This window comes from Diadema setosum, chromosome 9 (assembly GCF_964275005.1).
Source record: "Diadema setosum chromosome 9, eeDiaSeto1, whole genome shotgun sequence".
NCBI classification, from domain to species: domain Eukaryota; kingdom Metazoa; phylum Echinodermata; class Echinoidea; order Diadematoida; family Diadematidae; genus Diadema; species Diadema setosum.
Window position 1 is genome coordinate 39,089,614 of NC_092693.1, and position 26,959 is coordinate 39,116,572.

General features: G+C 37.0%; 1 protein-coding gene across 1 annotated transcript in view; it reads right to left on the reverse strand.

Annotated features, from left to right (window-relative positions):
• Window positions 1-721: 721 nt before the first annotated feature.
• LOC140233388 (protein VAC14 homolog) overlaps window positions 722-26,959 on the reverse strand; it is a 33,059-nt gene continuing 6,821 nt past the window's right edge. The window contains exons 2-17 of the mRNA XM_072313494.1: window positions 22,905-23,055; window positions 22,097-22,264; window positions 21,313-21,375; window positions 18,292-18,399; window positions 16,295-16,404; window positions 14,810-14,916; window positions 12,304-12,446; window positions 10,192-10,304; window positions 8,286-8,427; window positions 7,039-7,104; window positions 6,125-6,360; window positions 5,195-5,369; window positions 4,398-4,516; window positions 3,425-3,504; window positions 1,702-1,912; window positions 722-860 (exon numbers count right to left, since the gene is read on the reverse strand). Of these exons, the coding sequence (XP_072169595.1) occupies window positions 722-860; window positions 1,702-1,912; window positions 3,425-3,504; window positions 4,398-4,516; window positions 5,195-5,369; window positions 6,125-6,360; window positions 7,039-7,104; window positions 8,286-8,427; window positions 10,192-10,304; window positions 12,304-12,446; window positions 14,810-14,916; window positions 16,295-16,404; window positions 18,292-18,399; window positions 21,313-21,375; window positions 22,097-22,264; window positions 22,905-23,055 (2,131 nt within the window). The remainder of the gene's footprint in view (window positions 861-1,701; window positions 1,913-3,424; window positions 3,505-4,397; window positions 4,517-5,194; window positions 5,370-6,124; window positions 6,361-7,038; window positions 7,105-8,285; window positions 8,428-10,191; window positions 10,305-12,303; window positions 12,447-14,809; window positions 14,917-16,294; window positions 16,405-18,291; window positions 18,400-21,312; window positions 21,376-22,096; window positions 22,265-22,904; window positions 23,056-26,959) is intronic.

A 26,959-nucleotide genomic window follows, 5' to 3' on the forward strand; every position in this document is an offset into this window, starting at 1 on the left:
AGACTTTGCACAAAATAAGACTTTGCTGCAATATCTATTTCTCTGATGACATCGTGAATAGAGACTGCAGCCTGGAACCTGAATTCACATCCCAATGATCAACATTTCATAATGATCACACAAGCATGTAGAACCATACGACAACAGGATCACAATTGAGTGCTGTCCACCTGTTCATGCAGTCTCACTTGCCAAAAAAGCTGGTCTCTCTTCAACAATCACATCAATCTTTCTGGAAGTATCTTCTCTTTAATACAAGATGCAATCCTTGAGAATGCAAGCTGCCAAGTTCTTTGGGCACAGAACCATCTTCCCTCAGCAGAGACTTCAACCCCAACCACCTTCTGATCTGGAGATTCTCCCGCCTGAAACCCCTAGCAAACGGGAGACTCGACATCAGGAGCACGAAGTTCCTTGCGGCCAGGGTCTAGGGAGTGCTTATGTGTTAATGGAAACTCTAGGGTTCTAGATGCTCTCTCGTGCTATCTAAGGCGTATTTTTCAACATACGATGACACTTAGTAAATCATTTCAAGCGGGAGACTCAGAGCTACGGCGGGAGAAACTGTATCTCAAATGGGAGAACGGGAGATTTTGCAAAAATGGGCTTACGGCGGGAGATCTCCCGTCACAAGCAGGAGAGTTGGAGTCTCTGCCTCAGCACCACCTGCAGACGAGGCCAGAGCATCTCCTTGCCGATGGGATGCTGTCATCCCACACCATCATGACTCCAGCGCATTCTCCTGGTTTCCCAGGGGGCCATGCCGCGCCCGTTTCGCCTTGCCGTGCTCTGACTGGATGCAGTTGAAGTGGTCCAGCAGCTCCGCCCAGTTGATGTTCTTTTGAGGGGAATTCCCCTTGCTGAGATGGGAGATGTGAGGGAGGGAGGGTAAACCATGATGGTAAATAAATGAGACAAAATGACAAGAATAATAACAGGACACATGAAGGGATTGCACAATATCTGGCAGGGGGAAAAAAGCTTCTGCTTGTCACTGTGCACATTTTGAACATGTCCGCATCATTTTGTTGAATTTTGAAGTGTTTACTGGAATCATCATACACCAGTCCCATATCGTAAAACATATGTGATGATTCCATGACACAACATGTGCAGCAACTAATCTAACAGCACTCAGGACAGCTGTGGTGAGTTGTCGAGTTGTTAAATTGTTGCAGATTGTGAAAATTACTGAAAATAATGGTAAACATGATGAAACTGTGGACAATAGTGGCTACAGCATCTGAAAGTGCTTTTCATTCACAAATCATACAATACACATTCATGCAAAGTAAACAAATACGAGCCAAACAGAACCAGCACAAACACTGTAACAAACATAAAGCTTAGTGGAAAAATGAGTAAAGAAAATGGGATTCCATCAGGATTCGAATCCGAGACCTCCAGATGCTAGCCCGATGCTCTACCAACTGAGCTATAGAAAGTCCTAGTTCAGTGTTCGTCCCAGAAACCCTAAATTCACAATGCTCAAATGGTCAGAAGCTACAGCAGTGTGTTTGTGTGTCACACACACATACACACTTGAACCTGTCATAAAGCCAAAGGATTAGGCAATTTGGGGATAAATTCGAGAGATCACCGAAGCGATGCAGCTTTTTGAGTACGTAACAAATGCAAACAGAGCAAAACTGACCAGTAATGAATGTAATTTATTGTGGAAAAATTAGCAAAGCTTGTCACCTTGAAGAATCCACATGGGTCTTGTTTCCTGGCAGGAAGAGTTTCTTGGAGGGTGTGGCTGAGCCCGCCATGAAGGCCATGTTTGGCACACAGGTCAGCCGATTGTGGAGAGTGCTGAATGCCGTGCTCTGTGGTAGCAGCATCAGGAGGCCGTAGAGACTCTTGAGGAGGTACGGATTGTGATCAGCATCCAGGAGCTGCAGGCGAAGATCTGGGTTGGAAGGCGAGAGAGAGTCATAGTTTTCATCCATTATGGAACCAGCGAGAAAATGTAAAATGAAGTGTTCTTCACATCATACACAATGGTTATTCTTCTATGTCTAAGAAAGACATAATTTTTCCCTTGGCTTATCAGTGAAGAAAGGTACAATAAAAAAAAAGAAAGTAAAACCAACATGAATGAGATACAATTGAATAAGGATGAAAACAAATAATTTGCCCCTAGTTATTAAATCATTTAATCATAAATCAATTTGATAAGATTTAATCTTAATTTTCCACTTCTACAATATTAGTCTGCACTGCTCAAGAGTCAACCGCTCTCCTGCTTCCAGTGCAATGATCTCTTTTTAAAGGTATTAGCCCACATTTGTAAACCTGCAGCAATTGGTCTCATAGTTAGCATGGAGTTTGGGTATGATTGCAGTAACACCTGCGCAAAATTTCGTTCCAATTAGTCCATTACTTTCATAAAAATAAATGAAAATGCACTGTATGCATGCGTATAAAAACGCTCGCTAGCTCCAGTCCACGCGCGTACTACATGCATGCGATACACGTAGCTAGCCCGCGCTCGCAATTCGATTTTGGGTCGGGTTGACCCGGTTTGAAAATTGATTTTAAAACGATGATTTTCTCTCTTTTATCGAATGGTATAGACAAAGAGCAACAGGTGAGGTATGTTACTGTTATAACTTGTACTTGAAGTCATATTGGACCGGTTTTATGCAGTTTTGATTTTCGTGGGTTTGCAAATGTGGGCTAGTACCTTTAAAATAACTTTCTGCTGAGGAGAATCGCCATCATTTCATAACTAATAAATCTACATGTATGAGAGTTCCAGGAAATGAGTTGCCTATAATCTAGGCGGAGGAAGCAGCTATTTTCTTTGCTGTAACACTAAACGTCTGATGCGGTGAGATTATTGTTTTTGCTAAGCTATACGTCTGATGTGGCAAGACTATGAGCAGTAGAACCATCCACTGCCAATATCCATTCCTCTTGCTCTAGTTGTTGTTTTCTTTTTATCGACTATGAATCGGCAGTTTTTCGTACAAAAACTGCCACCAATTTGAAATTGAAAATTAGAAAACAATGACTACAGCGAGATGAGTGGATAGAGGTGGTGGATGCTTCGCACACATTCACTGTTCGTAGTCTCGCTTTGCAAAGACAATAATGTATACGCCATTATTTTAGCGTACAGATATTTTCGTGAATGTGGAGGTCACGAACATTTTCCTGAGATGTCGTTTTCGCGAACTGACACGGAGGCCTCCATACACGCATTACTACATTAGTTCATGGTAAGGTTTTGTGTGTTGTTAAATTCGCATTCCAACTGTGATTCACAAAATTTGGGAAAATTAAACTCTCGCGAAAAAAACAGCTTATACAGTACTCTCGCCTCATGAGATATGCTGCATGACAGCAGAGACAATGGCTGCATCTTCCACCTAGACTATAGGCTAGGAAATGAGGGGCATGGCTACCAATCACGTACAGGTAAAAATGGGTGATTCAATCAGCTGCACCAGTTTGTCTATCTCTGTGAGGAAATCTACAGTCACTTCCAGGTCACCACTGATGAGAGCATTGTCAAGGAATAGCAGGACAACAAAATTGCACAACCTTTCATACATTCAAATTTGGTCACTTATCTCCATCAAAACTAACTACAAATAAATCATTTGATGACACAATGACATTTCAATCATTCAGTCAACAGATACTTGAAATATGCATAGTGCATAGTTTCAAGGTATATTCTGACATGTGTTTTCATATTTCTCAATCTCTGCAGCACACCAATAGCAGTGATGATGATAATGATTGTGTGGGTGGTGTGTATGTGCGTTTGTGTATATGTGTGTACATACACACATACACACATACAGTGTACATATGTATGGGTTTTTTTTTGGGGGGGGGGGTGGGGGTAGTTATAGTAAAGTAGTACATGGTTAGGAAGGGTATTTAGGTCAGCTAAGGAGAATTGTTTTTTGGGATTGGTTTTATTTTAGATATAACACACTTTCATTATTTTTCCTTTGGTAATTGATGTACCATCGCCATTTTTATTTGCTATATTGAAACATGAAAATGTATTAATTATTGTAGTTATTTTGAGAAAAAAAAAATCTTATGTTGTACAGAAATATGAAAGTGAGCTGATGTTTCTTGTATTATTTGATTGGAAGTAAACATTATTTGGAAAAAAAGTGTACTTGCATGTTTTTGTTCATACATATCTATGTCTATATGCATCCGGGCCAGTCAAAGTAATTGATCAATTTGTGAATCATTATAGAACCAGAAAGCACCTGAATGAGACTTTCTAAGTGCGTGAACACTGAGCACATATTAACATTCTGATACTGACAAAGTAAGTGGAAAACAAAACAAGGACAAAATCTTGTAAGTACTCTTAGACTTTGTTATCATATAAGACAAGATGATAAAGCACAGAAGGATACAACTGGTAGATGAGATCACAGGCATGTTTGTAGTTCTGGGTGAGAAGACAGAGGGAGACCGTGGCCACGGGACTGTGACACCATGACTTGTAGAGACAGCAGAACAAACTGCAACTTGCCTGTGTGGTGGTAGAAAAGTCACAGGTTTACAAAATGCATTACATCCATCAATTCCCTTGACTTGCAAACATGTGCTATGCTCAAATGACAACCAGGAAACAGTCACTGGTTTCACATGCAAGGGTGGTGCTGTAAATTATACAGTGCACTCACGTCATACCGAGCAAGGTTATAAGAACATTTTTTCACAACGGAGTAAAAATTCACAACGAAGTAAAAATTCAAGTAAATATTCAGGTTAAAAAAAAAATCCATATAATCTTGATATACTTTACTTGTTTGATTGTAACAAAATTTCTACACAACAAAAGAAAATTGCCAGTCCCACAGACTTCAAGTCGCATGTATTTCTGAAATAGTGAGGAATTTTCCTGATGACCAAGATAAAATACCAATAAAAGGTAGTGCCCACAAGCCACCTGCTGAGCTGGGGAAGTAACTCAGATGAATTGTGACAAGATTCATAACTCTTGGTACTGCATTCCCTACAGTCACTTGGCAAGCAGAAGGGTATCAAACTCATAGGTCTGCTTCACAGAGACAATCTTAAGTCTTGTCCATGGATTACCATGGACACAAATTATGATGGCATAAATGTACCGCATACATCACACATATCAGCATCCCCTCATCCAAACTCTACATTATTATTCAGAGCCCGGAGGAGGGCGTCTCACCTCTGACTTGAGCTCCTTTAGGTTGGTGCGCAGCTCAAAGAGTTCGGTGGAGGTGAGGAGGATGGTGTTGAGTGTCTGTACCATGGTGGTGGCAAACTTCATGTCTGGTGTCTCCAGGAGAATCTTGGAGAGAGCCTGGTAGATGTGCTCAGCATTCAGCAGGAGACACAGCTGTCTGTGAGGGAGATTTCAATTTTGACTGGTAGTCATGTTATCATCGGGGCTATTCTTGAAACGAGCTGCAATCTGCTATTCAGTGTATCACTTTGATTTCTACATCCACTGCCACTCCATGTATGCTCGTTCACCATTGTAGCTACAAGAACTGTCAGCATCATTACAACAACTACAACTTCACCTACAATTACTACTACTGTTACTTTTACCGTCACCACTAATACTAATTCTACCATTATGACTACACTGCTACTACTATGGAATGGAATCTCCTCAAACTAGGAAATTATTAATAAATCATCTGTGACTGCTAACTGTAATACCACCTCTGTTTCTACAACCACCACCACCCTACTACTAATACTACTACTGCTACTACTACTATTACTATTATTATCATTATTATTATTACTACAACTACTACTACTACTACTATTACTATTATTATCATTATTATTATTACTACAACTACTACTACTACTACTATTACTACCACTACTACTACTACTACCAATTCTACTACTACTACAACTACTACTACTACTACTATTACTACCACTACTACTACTACTACCAATTCTACTACTACTACAACTACTAGAGATACAAAAAGCTACTGCAACATCTACATCTGGTTTGAGCGTATGCAAACATTACAATGATGCTAAATATGTCAAATTGAACTGGTATCATAAATGGCGGCACCCACTGGCATATGTAAAATCACAGCAGACATCTCGGGTTTGCACAAACCTGATGATGTAAGACCCCCTGTCCTCTAAGAGCTGAGGGTTGGTTCGGAACAGCTGCAGGAGCTCCACCATGAAGACAGTGAAGTACTTGTTAGTGCCGGTCACAGACCGTGGGCTTACTACGGCGGTCGTCGACGACGGCATAAGCTGATTGGACGACTGCTGGTCGGCCACAAACATTGGACCAGCCGACGATGACACGATCTCAGCAAGGTTCTCGAGATCACGCAGAACAACCTGGACAGGGGAAAGAACAAAGTGGATCTCTTAATCCTGACAAGCAATCCAAGACAGTAACGTAAGAATAGGGCCACTTAGTTTGAAGAAGAAATGAGAGTTAGCACAAGAAAGATTTTATCATGTTTTCCTCCCCCCAAATTTTTCTTCATCACTGTTCTCTCATGTGCAAATTATTATTCTACAAACTCAAAACATTTCAATGTAGCAAAAACTATGATTTACAAGATTGTGCAAGGAATTATTTCTTTGTTTAGAAAATTAGTTAAAAATATCTAATTAAAACATTTTAAAAAATCTTTTTATTACCATTTTTTACAATGAGCTCTTCTCAACTGACTTTGCAAAATATTCCTTACAATGGTGATAATCATCTGCTGTAGTAGAATGAACTACAGAATATTGGGGATTATCATTATTACTATTATTATAATTTATTTGGCATTTCAACATACATGCCAAGCGAAAGTCATATTACATGATATAAAGAATGTGGTGATTCTAGGTGATTCAAGGTGAATAACAGAGGGATAACAGAAGTATTTGTGGCAAGCAAAAATAAGTAATCCTAGATGCCTGTCCCAGCATACCAAGCCTGTATTTAAAAACTTCTACTGATTCTTTCCGCAGCTAATATCTCACTTACGGCACTCGTCAATAAGAACACATCATACGTACCTCATCTGATGGGTCCGACAGTGTTTTCAGAAGAACTGGAAAGAGCTTTTCTACATGGTAAAATATCTACAGAAACAAAAGATAAGGACATGCAAAATGAACTCATCAATAAGATGACTAAAAAATTAGTGCAAATGCATTAAACATGAATTTTCTCACAGCATTAATTATGTCTTCACTGTCAAGTGCAGGTGATTCCAAACACACAAATGTACGTGTAAACAGGATCTACTTGTTTGTTTGTTTATCTATTTTCTAAAGTTTGTACTTGTAGACCCATTGTTGAAAAATTCACAATACAAAAGCTCCAACTCAAAAAGTACAATCTAATTCTAAGTCTCTCATGCAGCGTAATTTGGTTTATTCTAAATCCTGTATCTCTTGGTATCTGCCACATGAGATCTGCACAAGGAGAAAGTTACCTTACAAATAATGCCTACATTTTCATGGCAAACACATGTGTTCAAATACTGACCCATTCATCACCTTTTTTCTACATAGAACAAAAGATTGGGTGTTCTAATACCACCTTCCTCTTAGTGCATGATAGAGGAGAAAGAGATAAATAAATGAGGCAAAGAATTATTGAATTTAATTAAATTGCATTGTATGTTTCAAGTGGTAGCTAGGACATGCAAGCAGCCACCGGACTGATGATTTACGTCTTTTCGGAAGGACTAGCCAATGAGGATGGAGTGCTTTGCTGAGGGGCCCAACCACCACAGCCAGGGGACTTGAACCAGGAACCTCATGATTGACTGTCTGTAGTCTAAACCACTGAGCCAAGACAGCTACTCAATCTAGTATGGTGAACCTTCATACTGAAATCATGGTTAAACTCACTCGTGAAGGTAAGATCTACAGCACTGTCTCTATAAATCTATGATGGAATTAGGAGTATATTTGAGGGTTTGGTCTTCCACAACTTAAGTAGAGGCTTTTGTCATGAATATGTACATTATGCAAATTAATGTATGCATAATTAGTTCAAGGAAACCCATGTGGTACGAAGCTTCTGAAGATGGCACATGTAGCGCTCAAGGGATAAAGTCAAGTTTTGTCAGTTTCCTCCCAGATGATTTGCGATGATGTGGCTTTATTATTGTCCAGCGTCACAGAAAATGAGAAGTGTGTTGCTAATCATCGCCATCTCCTTCAGGTTGTAACACCTTGCTTCTTTCCACAAGATTGGCATCCTTGCCCTGTGGCACACCCGAGCAACCAGAGAGGAATGTTCTCAATCTCACCTTCTTCGGAGTCTTGATGAGTAAATGGTAAACCCACTTTAAGACAGCATCCCTGGTCTGCATAGACTTGTGTCCCAAGTAGCGGGTGAGGACCTGGACTATGGGAGCTAGCTGGAGCTGTGTGGGTGGGACAGCCCACATCCTGAAGGGCAAGCATAGATGGAGAGAGGTGGTGTAGGGAATATTAATGGGTTATTACTGCAATTCAAATTTATGAAATTTATGTCGATGTAGGGCAATTTGTCAATCAGCTGCTATTACTGCAATTACTTCATTTTTATCACAATATAATTCACAATCTATGCTTTTAAAGGGTGTGTACAGTTCTGGTTGTGGTGAGGATTTAGCTTTAAACGTTTTGCGAGATATTCAGAAACCACTCTATGAGATGTCAAAGAGCATGCAATTCTAAGGGGTATCAAAAGTTTATTTGATGAAAATCGGTTTTGAAATGGCGAGATATCCCAAAACAAGGTGAAACAAAGAGATCCTAATAAAAGGCATGGCCTGTCACCTTTTATTATGATCATCACTTTTTTTGGATATCTCTGCCATTTGAAAACTAATTTTCATCAAATAAACATTGAATCCTTCTTAAAATTACATGTTTTTTCATATTTCATTAGAGGTTTCTTATTATCTCACTTAGGAATGTTCACAACATGAATCCCTTCCTTAACCAGTACTGTACAGTCCCTTTAATTATGACTGTCATCTTTTGTGTCTTTGGTGACCTATAAAGTACTGAAGTAATGATGTACAGTCTTTTGTTACAGCTTGGGCTGGAACCAGGTGTTATCATAAACACTGGGGGTAGGTGAGGCTGTTTAGAATGAGTTTCCATGGCAAGGAATGGCTATATCACACGTTGGTACTCTAATGTTGCTGATACACTACCCTAATCTTCTGCACTATGATCTCTCATGATAATTAGCACTATTATCACTACATAATCTCTGAAAATGAAAGAGTGGACATTAAAGGTAGGGAATCCCATTTGCATGCCTTAAATGAAGAGTTGTATAAATACAGTGGTATGTTGAAGAGAGTATCATTTTAGAAACTCCCATAAAGTATTGAAAGTGGAAGGTAACATTTAGTACATTTTTATTGACCGTTAGATTTTGAATTGAATTTTTTTCGGGGCTCACCGTAAATTCCAGTACATTACTAGGCTACCTTTGCAGACCCATGCACTGCATGTTTGTCCATCATGTATATTTTGTGAAGAAAGTTCATCCAAACTTACAAACATTTCTATATACATTCTTGCCACACACTCTATATGTTATTACATCAGCTCTTATACTTTTAGATTTGTGTTTTAATAGATAAAAGATACAGAAGACTGCAACAAAAAGGCTTAAGTGTGGCTGACACACAGAACTTCTGAGTAGTTGAGTTTTGTGCATTATTCAAATTGTAGATAAATGTTGACTTCCAAATTTCTCAGCAGTGGCCTAAACAAGTCCCCTGAGGTTCATATTTAATGTTTTGCTGCATTTTGGGAAGTCTGCAAAAGGTATCCCCTACCTTTAAGGAAAGTACTGAGCAGTCTCATGTTTTAATCAGCTGGGATCATTAACAGCAAAACCAGTCCACTAAAATGGAAGATGATACCAACATACTGTTCAAGTAAAGCTCATGACTGGATATGCTTCTCTGTATTGCTGGAGTTGGTAAAAAGAGGCTACCTCATGATCTCTTGCCCACTCTAGCAGAGACAACTATACATGATATGTTGATGACTTGATGGAAAGAAATAACTGAAAAATATTATATTCACAAGATATTGATCACAAGAATATAGCTCACTGGGTTTGAAGACTGGTAGCCTGAAAGGTACACATATACCTTTAAGGCGGAGGAACAGAATGAGTAGGGAAGTCTTCCAAAATCATCTTACCCTTCTGATGTCTTCTCCTGGGTGTTTGAGTTCATTTGTTGAGGTGCATCTTCATCGTCGCCATGGGTTACCAGCCGCATCAAACTTTGATTGACCGTTGTGGCTACTTCTTTGATATGTGAGTGATGAAGTCAAGGATCCACACATTCTCCCTCAGGAGCTGATTGTATCCAAACAAAGTCATTAATATGTAACTTAGAATGCAGCTAAAAAACAAAACAAAACATGGAGGTGATGATACTGTTGACATCATGTACAGATTGAGATATACAGAAAATATACAAAAAATTCAGCATATTTCCACTTTTCTAGCATGATAAAAGAGCACTTGACTTACCTATTTAAGAAAGCAGGGGAATAATGTTAAATTTAACACATGTCACTTACAAGTCGAGGGAATGTATACTTTTCATTTTTTTTTTTTTTTTAAATCGCTTTTGTAGAATTCTCTTCATATTTTCATATTGGTATACAGAGGGTGCATGATGTCACAAACTGTAGTCTAGTCTTCTTATCTAATGATGGCAGAACCAAAACTTATAACTAATAACTTTTGAATGGATAGTCTGACTCTCCTTAAGATTCTCTGATATGTTCTACTATGAATATTGCTGCATTCACTCAATCTACATTTATATTTGAATTTCATTTCCATTTCACCCATTGAAGTCCGGTCCAGAGTATACTCAGGCAGGTGTCTATGGGTAATGCGTGTTATAGCAAAATTAGTTCGTCTTCAATGGGGTTAAAGAAGATATCCGAATAATTTTCAGATTTTTACATTTGAACAACTATAAATTAGTTATACTGAGGACAGAGATTCAGAATTTATGATAACTGGGATGAAGAATTAGAATTGTTTTTTGAAATTCATAACAAATTGCAATGAACAAGGATGATGACATGGCAGGGTCACCATAAGAATGCATGAGTTGGGGCTCAAGGAAACAGAACAAAAGAAGAAGACATGCAAAGATTATACAAAGGTGAACTCGCAAGCAAGTGGTACAGTACTCTCCGCATAATCAGGTAGGCTCGGGCAGAGCGTTTCTTACCCCATTAAGCGGAGTACCCGATTAACAGAAGAACACGTCTCATTCACAATTGACACACACAATGTGCATTTACATGCATTGTACACTGCACCAAACACCTACACTGTATGCTTAACACACGTGCTTGTACGGCACATTATGCATACCTTACACTTGCTCAGTCATGAGCAATAACTTACACTCTTTTTATGGACAAATATGTCTTCAGAAAACTTTGTTGTTTGACTATAGACTCTTTGCTAACATGCAGACGTTTTCCGAAATGAACACATCTTTTTGTGTGCACTAGTCACGTAGAACGTTGGATTACTTTTCGAGAAGTGATTGGGGAAAAGCAAAATTATGGAGCTGGTGCATGGCCTGATTTTCGTTGCAAACTTCTCGTATTGTAAATGTTGTTGCGGAGCAAGGGAGGAGCGTAAGTGTGTTCAACTCCTGTCTGTCTATGCATTTGTGAGTGCCAGCGACAAGTGTAATGCTCGTTTTCGTGTGGAAAGTCAGTATGTACATGTACATGTGTTTTCATGTTTAATCACTCCCCAAATGATCGGTCTCCTTTGCAAATTAAGCAGAGAATGCAATTAGCCATGGAAAATTTGACATGCATGATTTCTTAACATGTTACATCTTCGATAAAATGTGGGTAGAAATTAGATTAGAAGAAAATTATTTACCCATTTATGCGGAGAGGCAACCCGATTATCAGGTCATTTTAATGTGCATTGGAACTGACTTTGACATTACTACCCAATCAAACAGAGTACCCGTTTAAGCAATACCCGATTACGCTGCGAGTACTGTACTGTAATGGAATTACACTGCTACATTTCTGAAATATGTGAGCCTCCTATGTCATCAACACTGTTCAGTGTAATTTGTTTATAAAGCTTTTTCAAAGTTATGTTTCTCTTCTCAAGAACCACAATAAATTCCACAAATCTATACATGGAGCTGCTGATTTATATACTATATGATGTGAGATCATGAAAATCATCTGGAATGCCCCTTTAAGAGTCCAAAGGTCTCTCTGAACCAAACTTGTTCAGAATCAAGCAAGGATATTTCTTCTCTGTGGTTCCTCATAGGCCAGGCAGGGGAGCGTAGCGGCCAGCAGGGCAGACAGAAAGCTTAGTAATGTCCGTCCCGCCAGTCCCAGGAATTCTCTGATCCACGTCATGGCAGTGAACTGTATCAGTTCATCTACAATCGCAGCACAGAAAGATAAAATGTACAGAATGTCACAAAGAAATCCAATGAACATGTGACATGCAGGATTTTGTTACATGGAAGAGAAATCAAATGGTGACATCTAATCCCTTTCACATTTTACCCTGTGGATATTTTTTTTTTTTTGATAATTATGAATTAAGTGAATTAAATTGAATTGTATAACCCTCTGTAATTGATCATTGCGCAGGTCACAAGTGTAAATATGCCTCTTATTAAGAAAAATGATCATTCATCTATCAGAATATCAATATTTTCATGTAACACTATGTGGCGCAACAATCACAAGAATGATTTGATACCTTTGTCACCTTGTGACTGTAGGATGCTATAAAGCACATAATTTCAGGAAAATATCCCAGGTATTGTCATTTATTAGCCTGTAAAATACAAATATCTCAAAGCAGAGACATTGTTTGACTACTGTACACTGATATTTCATTAAGCATGGAATATGCATTAAAACAGTAGTAAAGTAAAATATCTAACATACTGTGACATGTTTGCCTCTAATCTACGAGAGTCTCAAAGTACAGACATTGTTTGACTACTTTACAAAGATAAAGTTTTGCCATCCAGGAAATACAGAGCAAACTAAACTGAAATTATGACTCAAGACTACCAATGGTATCAAAAAACATAAAGGTTGTTTTGGTAGAAAAAAAAAAGAGACAGAAAAAGATGTTTTTGCTCTCAGCAAGCTATTTCACAATTTTGCATTCATGTCCATGACTTTCAGATTACATGGTATATATTCTATATGTTTCAGCAGTATTAATATCCCTTAAACTATTTTTTTCTCTGCTTTTATAAATCTCCCTTTTCATGGAGACAAATGCTAGCACATTTAAATAAGTTTTATGAAGGAAGAAACAGTGACTGAAAAAACATTAAGGACTTAAAGATAAAGATTTTCTGCATTGCTATGTGATATCATCTCATAAATATGACAAAACATTCAATTCACAGGTTGAGTTCAGTATTGCATCATATCAATTTCAGTTCATTTTTCTGAAGCCTAAAACTCTTTGGTCATTAAATATATGTATAAGAAAAACAATGTTTAATTGTTATTACCAAAATAGAAAACAGTGGAATGTTATGTTGACAAGCATTAATAAAGATGATGACATTAATGATGATTATGGTGATAATTATACTGACAATAATAACAATAATCATCATCGACGTCGTCATCATCATCATCATAACAATGACGATAATAATGTCCATTCTATTACCAATACTACAGCTACAACTAATGATAATGATAACAACAGCTATTTGATCAGGCCGCTCTGGCATACATAAGTGCTCAAAGCACTTATAAATCATTACCACTGACACCAAACACTGGCTGCCGATTGACTTTCAGTGTGAGATGTCAGGGTTGTAAAATTAAACAATTATTGCCTCTGAATTGGAAGAATGGAGTCAGCTCTCCTGGCGCTGGTGATACCAAATGCAAACTATCACTGTCCCTAATAGACCAATAAACTTTGATCTAGATTTCGACAGGAGATTCTAATTGCATATGGCTACCAGTCAAGAATGTATATTAGCTCTTGTCAGTTCAACTCTCTTTTTGAAAACTGATTTCTTATAGCTGTTACATTTGCGACCTCAACTACTGTTAGCCTAAATTTCTTTCAGTACGTAAGATAATAGATACTGCAACTCGGCAGAAACATTTAGGTGAATTTCATTGATCCTCACTCAGTACACAAATTCTGTAGAAATTGTCGAGGAAAAAAAAAAATCTAACCTCCATGTATATAATATGGGATATCATCATTGCAGTGAAACAGGTGAGATACTGCTTATCTGCTTTCAGAAATATTACATTCACGTTATTATGTCAAATCCCTCACAAAAAACAACTTAACTAACAAACATGTACCAGACGTACTTGGGCACTGTCATTAAAGATCTAAAAGGAGTGAGGAAGAAACATATCCATGTGCAAGATTACTACTACTTGATAATAAAAGACATAGCTCACACACATTAATTTCTTTGGCTACAGTAATCTTCTCATCTGGTATATGTCTCTTCAGGAAACTATATACATGTAACTGTGACATACCTGAGACCTTTTTTGTTTTGTTTTGTTTTTGTAATGCACGAACCAAAACAATAAGTTTTGTTCTCCCTAAAGATTCTTTCTACAATCTCTCTTGTTGTCATGAGACAAGACAAAAAATAAAGAGTACATTTGAACTCTTAACATAATGAAACTTGCAGAACATCAAAGTACTTCCACTTCTGAAACCCAGATTGTAATAAAAAGCTTGCCAAAAGGAAGTGAACATGCTATAATAAAGTCAAGGGCATACCATGTGACTGGCTCTGTGCTGTCAGGATGTTCACCATGCTGGCAAAATTTGTGCTGCTCGGAGACTTACGGATGCCCTTCAAAAATTCATCCAGACAGAATTCACACCTTTAGAGACACAAAAACAAGATACATACAATCACTATATAGTGACCACTCTCACTTACATTGACTGTGTTAATTTGATGACTTTATGTAATCATAATTTGATGGAAGTAAATTTGACATTGATTACTGAAAAGTGGCCAGCACACATATCGTCCCTGGGGTGACAAGACCTCGTATCTGAAATTTTAGTGAAAATGACTTTTTTGGATAAATGGCCAGATAATCATTTAAGTGATGTCCTGTCCAAAATCATAGCAGTCTTGCCCCCAAAATGAAGCCACCACAGCATGTCAAAGGAAAGGCTTTCCCATTTGATACAGTGCTTTGGCAGCCATGTGCTTTTGCTCTCCTGAACATTTGACATTTTGTAGATACGAGGTCTCGTCGCCCCAGCGACGATATGTCTGCGATTGTGTTCTATGTTTGACCTTCAATTTTGCTTTACAAATATCAAATTGTTTCCAATGAGAACTTGAGACAAAAAGACAGATGACTGAAATTAATAATAATAATAATAATAATAATAATAATAATAATAATAATAATAATAATAATAATAATAATAATAATAATAATAATAATAATAATAATAATAATAATAATAATAATAATAATAATAATAATAATAATAATAATACAATACATTTATAAGGCGCTTAATATGGATGTTTCTAAGTGCACAGTTTACCGGAAAAATTAATATTTACACCAAAAATTAGGCATAAAAGATATCTTTTGCAATAATTACCATTTCTACAATCATTTAAAAATGGCATCAAATATCCTGAAGGAGTTTAGATTTGATCATCAATCTATCATACAATATAAATTTGGTCTTTGATTCATCATTCTGTCTTCCAAAAATGTTAAGTACAACTTTTCAAAATCTCTGTAAGGATTGAGCATCGTATCAAGGTCGAATGAATTTCATCATACAATTTGAGAATAAAAGCACAAATGAAATAATCTGAAATACAGTGTAGGCCTTTGTACCTGATTTAACTTAGACTCACATATAGAGTTTATTGCCTTATCATAACTGCACAAGATATGACTGAAATTAATCCCATACTTCTTGTTCTATCACCTGAAATCAAACGTACATTTGTGTATTTCACTTTAACCCTGTGACATGTCACCTTTGATCTCATGATCCCAAAGCTATATCAGAATATCTTGCGTGGTTACCCATTTTCCCACTAAATCTCATTTTGATACATATCATAAATGAAAGGACATACAGACAGCCAGAAACTCACAGACACAACATTTCCTGCACTATTTTGAGGCAGTACTACTAACAAAAAAAGTAATAATAAATGAAATAATAAAATAATGATAATCAACTAAGGCACTGGTGAGTTGCATTAGCACTTACATTTTTCTAACTTCCTTATTCTGATCGCTGAGAATGTGGAATAATCCGTCGAGGATTTCTGGCAAGTAGACTAGCATGTTGATATCTGGCACTGCATCTAGTGTGGTGACCTAGCAGAATAGATTACATGACATCATCATTTTTTAAATGCTTTGTCACAAAGATCAATGTGTGGAGAGTGAAGAAAAACAAGTATAAAAAATCCCCATTACAGTCAGGAAAACAAATAAAAACAAAACTGTACTGCAAGTTACCCACACTACTGTCCAACCACAAAGAAGTTTCTACCATACAAATTGTCATGCCATTATCTGGTGTGACACCTTATGACTCATTTGTACATTGGATACTAATCATAACAGGGAGAAAGGGATGTGACGTTCCTTGTGATGGATGTATCGTCTTGCAAGACATCACTCGCCTGCCACTTTCTGTCCTGCTATGCGCTTAAAGGGACTGTACAGTACCGGTTGAGGTGACGATTCAGCTCGTAACGTTTTGTTTTTTCAGCTTGTAACATGGTTAGAAACCACTCTATGAAATGTTAAGGAGCATACAATTCTAAGAGCGATCAAAAGTTTATTTGATGAAAATCGGTTCTGAAATGACTGAGATATATGTCTAAAAACAAGGAAAAACAAAGAGATCCTAATAAAAGTCATGGTCTGTCAATTTCATTAGGATTGCTTTTTTGGCTATCTCGGCCATTTCAAGGCAAATTTTCATCAAATAAATGTTGAATTCTTCTTGAAAATACATGCTCTTTCAAATTTCATGACAGGTTTCTCATTATCTCATAAAAAAAAAAAGTTAGAAACCTGAATCCTCACCTCAACTGTATAGTCCCTTTAAAGGGGTAGTTTCCTAAAATGCATGTGGATCCAACAAGTGCGGAGAGCTTGAATAGCAAAAATACTCAGTGAAAGTTTCATGAAAGTCATACAATCACTTCAACAAGGCAAGTGCCATAATGTGTCTCGCCCATTCGTGCACAAGAAATTATACGCGAATGGGATATAACAGATAAAAAAAAAAGAGATATAACAGATAAAAAGAGATACATGTGTAAAAGGATAAAAATTTATGGCAAAAAAGAAACATGCCATAAAAACTTAACATTGGGCCCTTAAAGTTCGTTGACCCCTGCCTGTGACCTTTGACCTTGTGGTGACCATCCACTCCCCAAGGCACATCTACCATCCAAGTTTGGTCACAAACGGACCTATGGATCAAAAGTTATGACCCATAATAGAAACGCGCCATAAAAACTTTGGGCTCTAAAAGTTTGTTGACCCATGCTTGTGACCAGTGACCTTGTGGTGACCATCCACTCCCCAAGGGACATCTACCATCCAAGTTTAGTCACAAATGGAGTTATGGATCAAAAGTTATGACCCATAATAGAAACGTGCCATAAAAATTTAACATTGGGCTCTAAAAGTTCGTTGACCCCTGCTTGTGACCTTTGCCTTGTGGTGATCATCCACTCCCCAAGGGACATCTACCATCCAAGTTTGGTCACAAATGGAGTTATGAATCAAAAGTTATGACCATAATAGAAACTCGCCATAAAAACTTAACATTGGGCCATAAAGTTCATTGAGCCCTGCCTGAGAGCTTTGACCTTGAGGTGACCTTCATACAATGTATATGGTAAAATGTGAAACTTTGTATGACCCCTCTTCCCTCGAAGTTTGATTGCAATTGAAGCCCAGAGTTAAGAGTTATTGAAGTTTTTGTAGCGTTACGGACAGACGACGGACGGACGAAGGACGGACAGACGCCGCAGGCGATCCCTTAGTCTCCCCTCACCTCCGGTGGGCTCGACAAAAATTACAAAATGTTCAGAGTTTATGTGAATTTCTAAGAAACTGCTTATGTCAACTTGTACCACCATTATTATCCATTTGAGGAAGTGTTTGTAGTTTTTCTTATAATGTCAATAACAAATATATCCAAATTTTGTAATCCATCAATAACAAATCTTCCAAACTTACCCATGAGAGAATGAACTGACCCACAAAGGAATTCTGGGTATATATCCGATCTCTGAGAAGTGTGATGAAGGCATTCAAATCAAAGTTGGGACTTTCCGTCACTATGTCCTGTGAGTGTAACCACACAAAAAACATCAAAACAGCATGATTCTTCTAACAAGCCTGCTTTAAAAACAATGTAATAAATCAATCATGATGTTGAATTCCTCAAAAGCACACAGGGAAATAACTCTTCCTTGCATCCGAGAACCCACTCAAATAAATTGAGCCAGCATTGATATACATGAGGAAATGTAATAATTCAGACCACACGTACAGGAACTGCAGTTGAAATGCATTACGTCCCACTTGCCATGAGATGAACCAACACTATACATACAACAGCTTCTCCACCTGTACAACAACTCCATACAATATAAGTGAGCAACAAAATTTAGAGTAACACACACATTTTCAGGGAATGTTTTGGAATATCAATAAAAATTTACGAGAAAAATACTAATAATTGCAAAAATGATAGTAAAATAGTAATTATGAAAGCAATATTAATATTAATTAATAATGATTGCAGTAATAATGATAATACTACAACAACAACGATGACTACTACTAATATTACTACTAATAACAATCATTATCATCATTATTATCACTTTTCATTATTGTTATTATTATGATGAAAATGATGATGATGATGATGATAACAATAATAATAATGATAATAATAATAATAACAAGGACAGGTAGAAATTACGCGGTGCGTAATATATGTCCCCGCTGGAAGTAGCATTTTGTAGCAAAATGTACAATATATGTCAAAAATCAAGGTCAAAGGTCAAAGAAGTCAAAGGTCAAAATTCTGTGTAGAGGTTTTGAAGCCCTCACCTAGTGCCATCACATAAAGCAAACGGAATCGAAATCGGGTAAGAAATGGCGAAGGAGTAGCATTTTGTAGCCAATGTACAATAAAATGTCGGTCAAAAATCAAGGTCAAAGGTCAAAGAAGTCAAAGGTCAAAATTCTGTGTAGAAGTTTTGAAGCCCTCACCTAGTGCCATCACATAAAGCAAATGGAATCCCTCACCTAGTGCCATCACATAAAGCAAACGGAATCGAAATCCGGTTAGAAATGGCGAAGGAGTAGCATTTTGTAGCCAATGTACAATAAAATGTCGGTCAAAAATGAAGATCAAAGGTCAAAAAAGTCAAAGGTCAAAATTCTGTGTAGAAGTTTTGAAGCCCTCACCTAGTGCCATCACATAAAGCAAACGGAATCAAAATTGGGTTAGAAATGGTGAAGGAGTAGCATTTTGTAGCAAAATGTACAATACAGATAAAAAATCAAGGTCAAAGGTCAAAGAAGTCAAAGGTCAAAATTCTGTGTAGAAGTTTTGAAGCCCTCACCTAATGCCATCACATAAAGCAAACGGAATCAAAATCGGGTTAGAAATGGCGAAGGAGTAGCATTTTGTAGCCAATGTACAATAAAATGTCGGTCAAAAATCAAGGTCAAAGGTCAAAGAAGTCAAAGATCAAAATTCTGTTTAGGAGTTTTGAAGCCCTCACCTAGTGCCATCACATAAAGCAAACGGAATCCCTCACCTAGTGCCATCACATAAAGCAAACGGAATCGAAATCCGGTTAGAAATGGCGAAGGAGTAGCATTTTGTAACAAAATGTACAATATAGGTCAAAGGTCAAGGTCAAAGGTCACAACTGAAATTCTGTGTAGAAGTTTCAAAGCTCCCATGTAGTGCTATCATATAAAGCAAACAGAATCAAAATTGGCTCATAAATGACAGAGAAGTAGCAAATTGAAGATTTTGATCACACACGGACGCACACACGGACACACGGACACACACACGTACGGAGCCCGTTTCAAAGTCCCCTGCTCGAACTCGTTCGGCGGGGACAATAATTACAATTATGGTTTTATCTATTGAGGGTAGCCTCCTAATTGTTCCCTTCAATGTTGCCGCTACTTTACCATTAATATCCAAGCATTGCCAAATTTCTAGTATGTTGCACAAGGGGAAAGGAACATAGGGAAAAACAGTTTGTCCAAGGAAATAGGCACTACCCTGGATTTGAACTTTGGACCACTGACTGTAAATCAAGAGTCTTATCCACTACACCACAGTGTTCCTACTAAGATTACTAATGACAATAACTTAATGGTCATTAATTCTCTGCTATCTGATATCACATCATGCTATCTACTTTCATTGCTACAATGTATGGTCTTCGTGTGACTAGTCCAACGAAGAAAACAGATTTTCACGGTCTGTTTGTGTTCCCTCACAATTTCTGGTGTACTATCCATAAGCTTGCAGGAATGGAAATCAATATGATACTTCCTACAGCATTACACAAACACTTGACTCTCGACTAATTGTATTCATATAAGCATATTCCTATATCAACAATATCTTGCAAAAATTTTTAGACAACTGCTTCATTGAAAAACAATACTCGAGTTGTATACAGTACTCATCAAAGTAATAAGTTATATATCCCATTTTATAAATACAATGCTTCTAGACGTACTTTAAGGTATGCTGGCCCTCTTTCGTGGAATAACTTACCAAACATTAAAAGTACCATTAGTCTTTCGTTCTTTAACAGAAAGTATAAACAATTTCTTTTGATTCAGTAATCTTGTTTGACATACGCATGAATGAGTTAGATATATTGCTTGCCTAGTCACTTGTTTAACAATGTTTTTGTCATCTGTATAGTCCAATGTATTCTGTAATGTTTTATTATGTGATCGTTATTAATAATTGTACCATTTTTAATTGTCAGGGATCAGCCTTTGAAAGGCCATTATGGCCTATTGTTGATTCCCCCACATGTTATATATTTATTGCATCTTGCATGATGTAAGTTGCACTCATTGTAATGTTTGTATGTCTTTTTATTTACCCTGTGGACATAAATGAATGAATGAAAGTTGCAATCTTTTATTTGTGAATGGGGAATCAGCTAAAGACATGTATCGTGGACATAACTTCCCCACCTTCATCAGCCTGTCAAGTAGCTCCGAACCATTCTTCACATTGAGGTCAGGGTCTGCAGAAAGCTGTCAGATCAAGTCAAACCAATAATAAGAATGCGTTTTTGAAACATGGAGGAATCACAAGGAGACTCGATGAGGGTTTTATGTCACAATACATAGTTCTATACATATTGTAATAACATAAGAGTGAATTTGAACTTCAATCCTTTTGATCATCAGACAAAATATTGCGAGGAAATAAAGAGAAAGTTGCTTCTTATCAATCATTACTTCATTCTAATTGACAAGATAAGTCATATGATCTTTAAATACTCGTGATAGAGATTCTAGTTCCAAAGTGAAAACTGCAAAGGGAAAGCATGACCAACAATTCAGTACAGTAGTTCACAGTTATTGATAGTTCACAGCAAAATATCTTGTAGAGTTTCAAGATCTAGCAGTCAGCCACATAGAATTATGCATGTTGTCAACAAAGTCTCCACTTATTCATAATGCGATTAAATGAAAATAATCCTCTTTAATATTACAATTAACTATTACAAACTCTATTTCATTCCTACTAAATGTCAAGCAAAAGTTACACATGTTATGTACTAAGCTACAAAGGAATGAGTAAATACATATCAAAATCAACTTTGCAGCAATTGATTTATCAAAAATAGAATCTACAATAATGACTTTTATAGCACACTGACTGTTTTATGGTCATGAATGCAAAGTAGTAATCAAATGAATCAAAGATTTCCACAATATCCAAATGTCTGAAGAGACTATTCAAACTTACTACAAAGAGCACATTAAAGATGGTGTTGAAATGTTTGAGGATGGCATTCCGCGTAACCTTGACGATGTTGTAAAGCGCTTCGCAGGCAAAGTAGCGAGTCCTGCTGTCAGGGTCCTTGAAGCAGGGAATCACAGGTTTGATCAGGTCTGACACATATCCTGCCGACTCCTGAGGTACACAAGAGACAGAAAAAAGAAATGCAGGAGAATGTTGAAATTGGGGTCTTTATCTGTTTATACAAATTACACACTCAAAATTCTTTACAATTTATTTCAATGATGCGGAAAAAGAGTCCTACATGAGACTTGGATGAAATGCATTCATCTAGCGTGATTAGCTCAGCTTCATATTCCTCCATATTGTCTTTCATCAACAATGGATCCTTCAATCCCGATTCACTATAAATAAATCATGATTAAATGCTCATCTATTTCCTCCCTTCTATTTCTTGTTTCCTCACTTAATATTTTTTTTTACACTTCCTTTTTCTTTCTACTGTAAACTCTGATATTTTTGCGTGATAGATTCTAGTGCTGAGAGGCTCAAAAACATATTCACCGGTTCTTGAATGCATGAGCTGTGCAATTGTCAACCTATTCAAAATGTGCAGATAAAACTGTGAGGATATTTTTGCGGGTTTTAGAATTCACACTACCCATGTAATGTAATGTAATACTCATGTCTACTTTCAAATCATTATTGTGCATATCAAAAATTCTGTCAAGAAAAGAAAAGAAAAGAAAGTTTGAACTGCACTGAATTGAAAAGGAGATGGTAAATATTGCAGAGCACTGTGTCTGAATCTCACCCTTCCAAGACCGGTTGCCGTGGCAGCCAGTCCAATCAATCCTCCTCGCTTCATGTTAGTGTTTGCCGCCAGGGCAAATTCATTTCCGAGGACCTCTATCAACTTCTTGATTTGGTCCTTGCCCCCATTGGCAGCCAATTCTCGCACCAACCTGATGATTAAAAACACAGTGAACAGAGAATAACTTCAGGAACCTCTGTACAATGTTGCATTCTTGTGAGCATTAAATGGGGCACAATGTTCTCTATTCTACTGCGTCACTTACTACATCAGAAATGCATGACATATGAGGTAACATTCTTGATAGACGCACATCAAATTGACAAAGAAACATAAATAAAAAACTTCACTATCATATCACAAATTTAGTGGTTGATTTTTCAGGACATTAAAACCTCTTTCACAAACAGCTGTGTTGATACTCTGAAATATAATTTACACACCCTTTAGCTGTAAATCACTGTGCTAAATAATTCATAACATTTATATTGACTGGACATAAAACAAAATCATACCTTCCATATAGTATTAGAACATGTCTTCAACAATGACATCATATTAGAAACATACAAAAGTGTAAGGCTGGTTCATGAATGGGAACATGAATATTGATAATCTTTGATTATGATAACACATATGCGAATTATGTTAAAATGTTTTAAAGGGATGGTACAGTATTGGTGGAGATGAAAATTGGGCTTTTAACTTTTTGCGAGATACCAAGAAAACACTTATGAAATAGTACAGATCATACCATTCTAAGAGGAATTCAAAATTTATTTGATGAAAATCAGGTTTGGAATAACTGAAACATCCAAAAACAAAGTAAAAAAAGCGATCTTAAAAAAGTGTGGGTCCCACACTTTATTAGAATCACTCTGTTTTGGATATCTCAGCCATTTCAAAACCAATTTTCATCAAATAAACGTTGAATTCCTCATGGAATTATGTGTTCTTTCATTATCTCACCAAAAAATGTTAGAAAAATGAAATTAGGTCTCAACCTAAACTATACAATCCCTTAAATAACAAAAAGAACTACATGTAAATATTCAGTAAACTACAGGCTGGGAATATTTAATGTCACTGCCTATCTTGCCATGCTGCTATATTTCTGAGCATTTTTGACATGGTGCCTTATATCTTACGACTCATAGAGTAATTATTTTGTTTCAGATTACTGTAAACACAAAATGAGAGTTCAAAGGTTTCAATGACAGTAAAATGATTACCACTCATTAGAAGTGGCAGTCTAAAAATAGCACAGATGCATATTTCTAGGTCACTAAAAAATTCAGAGCAAAAGTTATAATATTCACACATGTAATTTCAATATCAAAATCACATATTTTTGCAGCTCTATGATGTACGCTTGAGTGATAGTTAGAGGCACCCTCATAAGAAATAGGAAACCTTGGGCATGGCCATGACAAGAAGCACTTGGAATATATCTAAAAGCATACTCTGATCTGGCACTACTGAAGCAAAAAATAAAGTAAGTGCATAAATGTGACATCACTTCATATCAAAGCCATCCTGGATGTCACCCGACTCTGCATGAATTTAATCCTCTGTCATTGGTTGCGGAATACTCAGACTATTCTGAGAATGGCTGCCACTTGAACAAATTTGAAGCATCTGGAGTATACATGTACAATGTACAGCTGTATGTACGATGCAAGTTCAGAGTCATCTAATAGAAACCTGTTCTGCATACGTCATGACAACTGTGAATGCTGCACGAGTGTTGGTGAGGCCATATAGTTGATGTTATTTACTATGATGCTTCAAAACAAACTAATTCTCGAAAGTGAGAGTGTGTTCCCCACCACTTGAGTCTTCCTCATGACAGACATGGTATGTCTCTTGGTGACAAGTACCACATGGCATGTTCAGTACAGACTGATTCGGTGTGAGTGAGTCCGTTTTTTATGTTATACATATTTCAGCCACAACTGGGGGTGGGGGGGGGGGGGGTCCGGTATGTCTAACAATAGTTAACTTATGCACTGACATAGCAGCACTTGACTTATTGCATATATATCCCATTGAATCATATTTACTTCTATGTTGGAAGGCCCCCCCCCCCCCCCCCCCCCAGTAAAGGCTGACATAAGCTACAGTGTTTTAAAATCCCAATTGGTATACAGGGTAAGCTCCAAGCTATGTGCTATTTTAACTTGAAAATTATCGGACACTACAAGTTCCAAAGCTCTTGGCTAGACCCAGGGGCTGGCACTCTGACTAGTCTGATTCACATGGCCCATTCTCAGTAAAAGTGTTAAAATACGGAATTTTGGTGTCGCCGACATTCCATGACAGTTTGCGGTTCCCTGAAACCTATTAGATATTATTTAAATGTTTATAATATATCACAGGGACTTTATTTGTTAAAAATAAACACGATCAAATGCGGTTGTCTGCCTTTTTGTATAAAATTTTGCTGTTAAACTTCGTTAAGACCCCCAAAACGCAGTGTCGCCGGCTATTTTAGAATTATGTTTTATTGCTCCTCTCCGTCTACAAACACACTTTCCAAATATCATTTGCATGGACGATGAGCATATCATATGTGCTAATCACAATATTCGAAAAGTTCCTAAATTTTTATTGACTTCTTTTTTATAGCCTTTTGAAATCTGTCGCAAAGTTCACCGCCAGATACGTTACCAGTATCTTTAGTGTTACAGCATTGCGAAAATAACAAGAATAAACAATGACCCTGTGTATATGAAACCCTGAGGATATACTTCATACATTGCAAGTACTTGGATTTTTTGTGCAACAGCTTTTTATTGAGAATACGGTACAATGTTTGAAATATCGGTTTTCTACATTTTTATTTGGACACATACGTTACATACATTTCATGCCACCCACTGCGACAGATATTGCAATGTCAGACAAATTGTATATTATACAATACTCCTCGGAATGACGCATCGATTCAACATTAAAGTTTAGTACAAGTGAGAAATATTCGGTAGATGTCGCTCTCATAATAACATGATCGACCATATACGTTACCACAGATACGTTACCACAGATACATGACCGAATTTTGCTCATTGGTCTTGTGCTTTCAGGGGATCAAATCTGGTCAAAATTCATCCCTACACATTACATGCTTCATTTTGTTGGACCTCAGGATTATATTCTTACATCAAAAGGACAGGGAGGTGAAAAAGAGCAACACTTCCACATGATTTTTCTTTCTGCGTCAGTGTCTCACAACTTAATGCCAAGTTTTCCGACAGATACATGTACGTTACCACATAATCAAAATGCTGAAAAAAAATTGTAAATGTTTTGACAAACAAATCGTTGTGTGCTCACAAACTCCAAAGTTCTATTCTATAAAACCCAGCCACTTTCATATTCTACATGTATGCAACAACTTTTAACGTTTATTTTACAAGATGAAGCTATGATTCAGCAGATCAGTTTTTTGCTTTTCAGATTTAGCAGATACGTTACATATAATTCAGGGCACCCATGGTGACAAATAATGTTATGTAAAACAAAGTGTTCATAAAACCATTCTGCATAGAATGACACTTCCATAGAAAATTAAAGCTATGTTCAAATGAAGAATATTCAGTAGAAATTGCTCTGTAACTTCACCGACAGATTCATTTACGGTACGCCAGATACGTTACCTAACTTTGAAAGAGGAAAAAGTAGTTTATGAAAAGCTTCTGAGAAAAGTTTCAGTGTTCTGTTGCATATTTATTCTAGTGTTTTTCAACATATGAAGAACTACTCAAGATTCATTGATAAGTTGAACAATTATTTATTTATTTTCATTAAAAGGGGTGAGCCAAATACGTTACCATAGGTCAAACAACTTTTTAGTATATCGAGTTCATAGAGACTGTACCTACTTCCTTCTAAGTGCCTGCAAAATATATTTTTTAAACCTTGTTTGCATTAACCATCAAAACTTAATGAATATTTATAGTCAGATGGATAAATACATTCAGACGTAAGATGAGAATATTCTGTGAATGAAGAACTCAGCTTTCACATTTAGGGCTCTTTTCCACTACATTTCA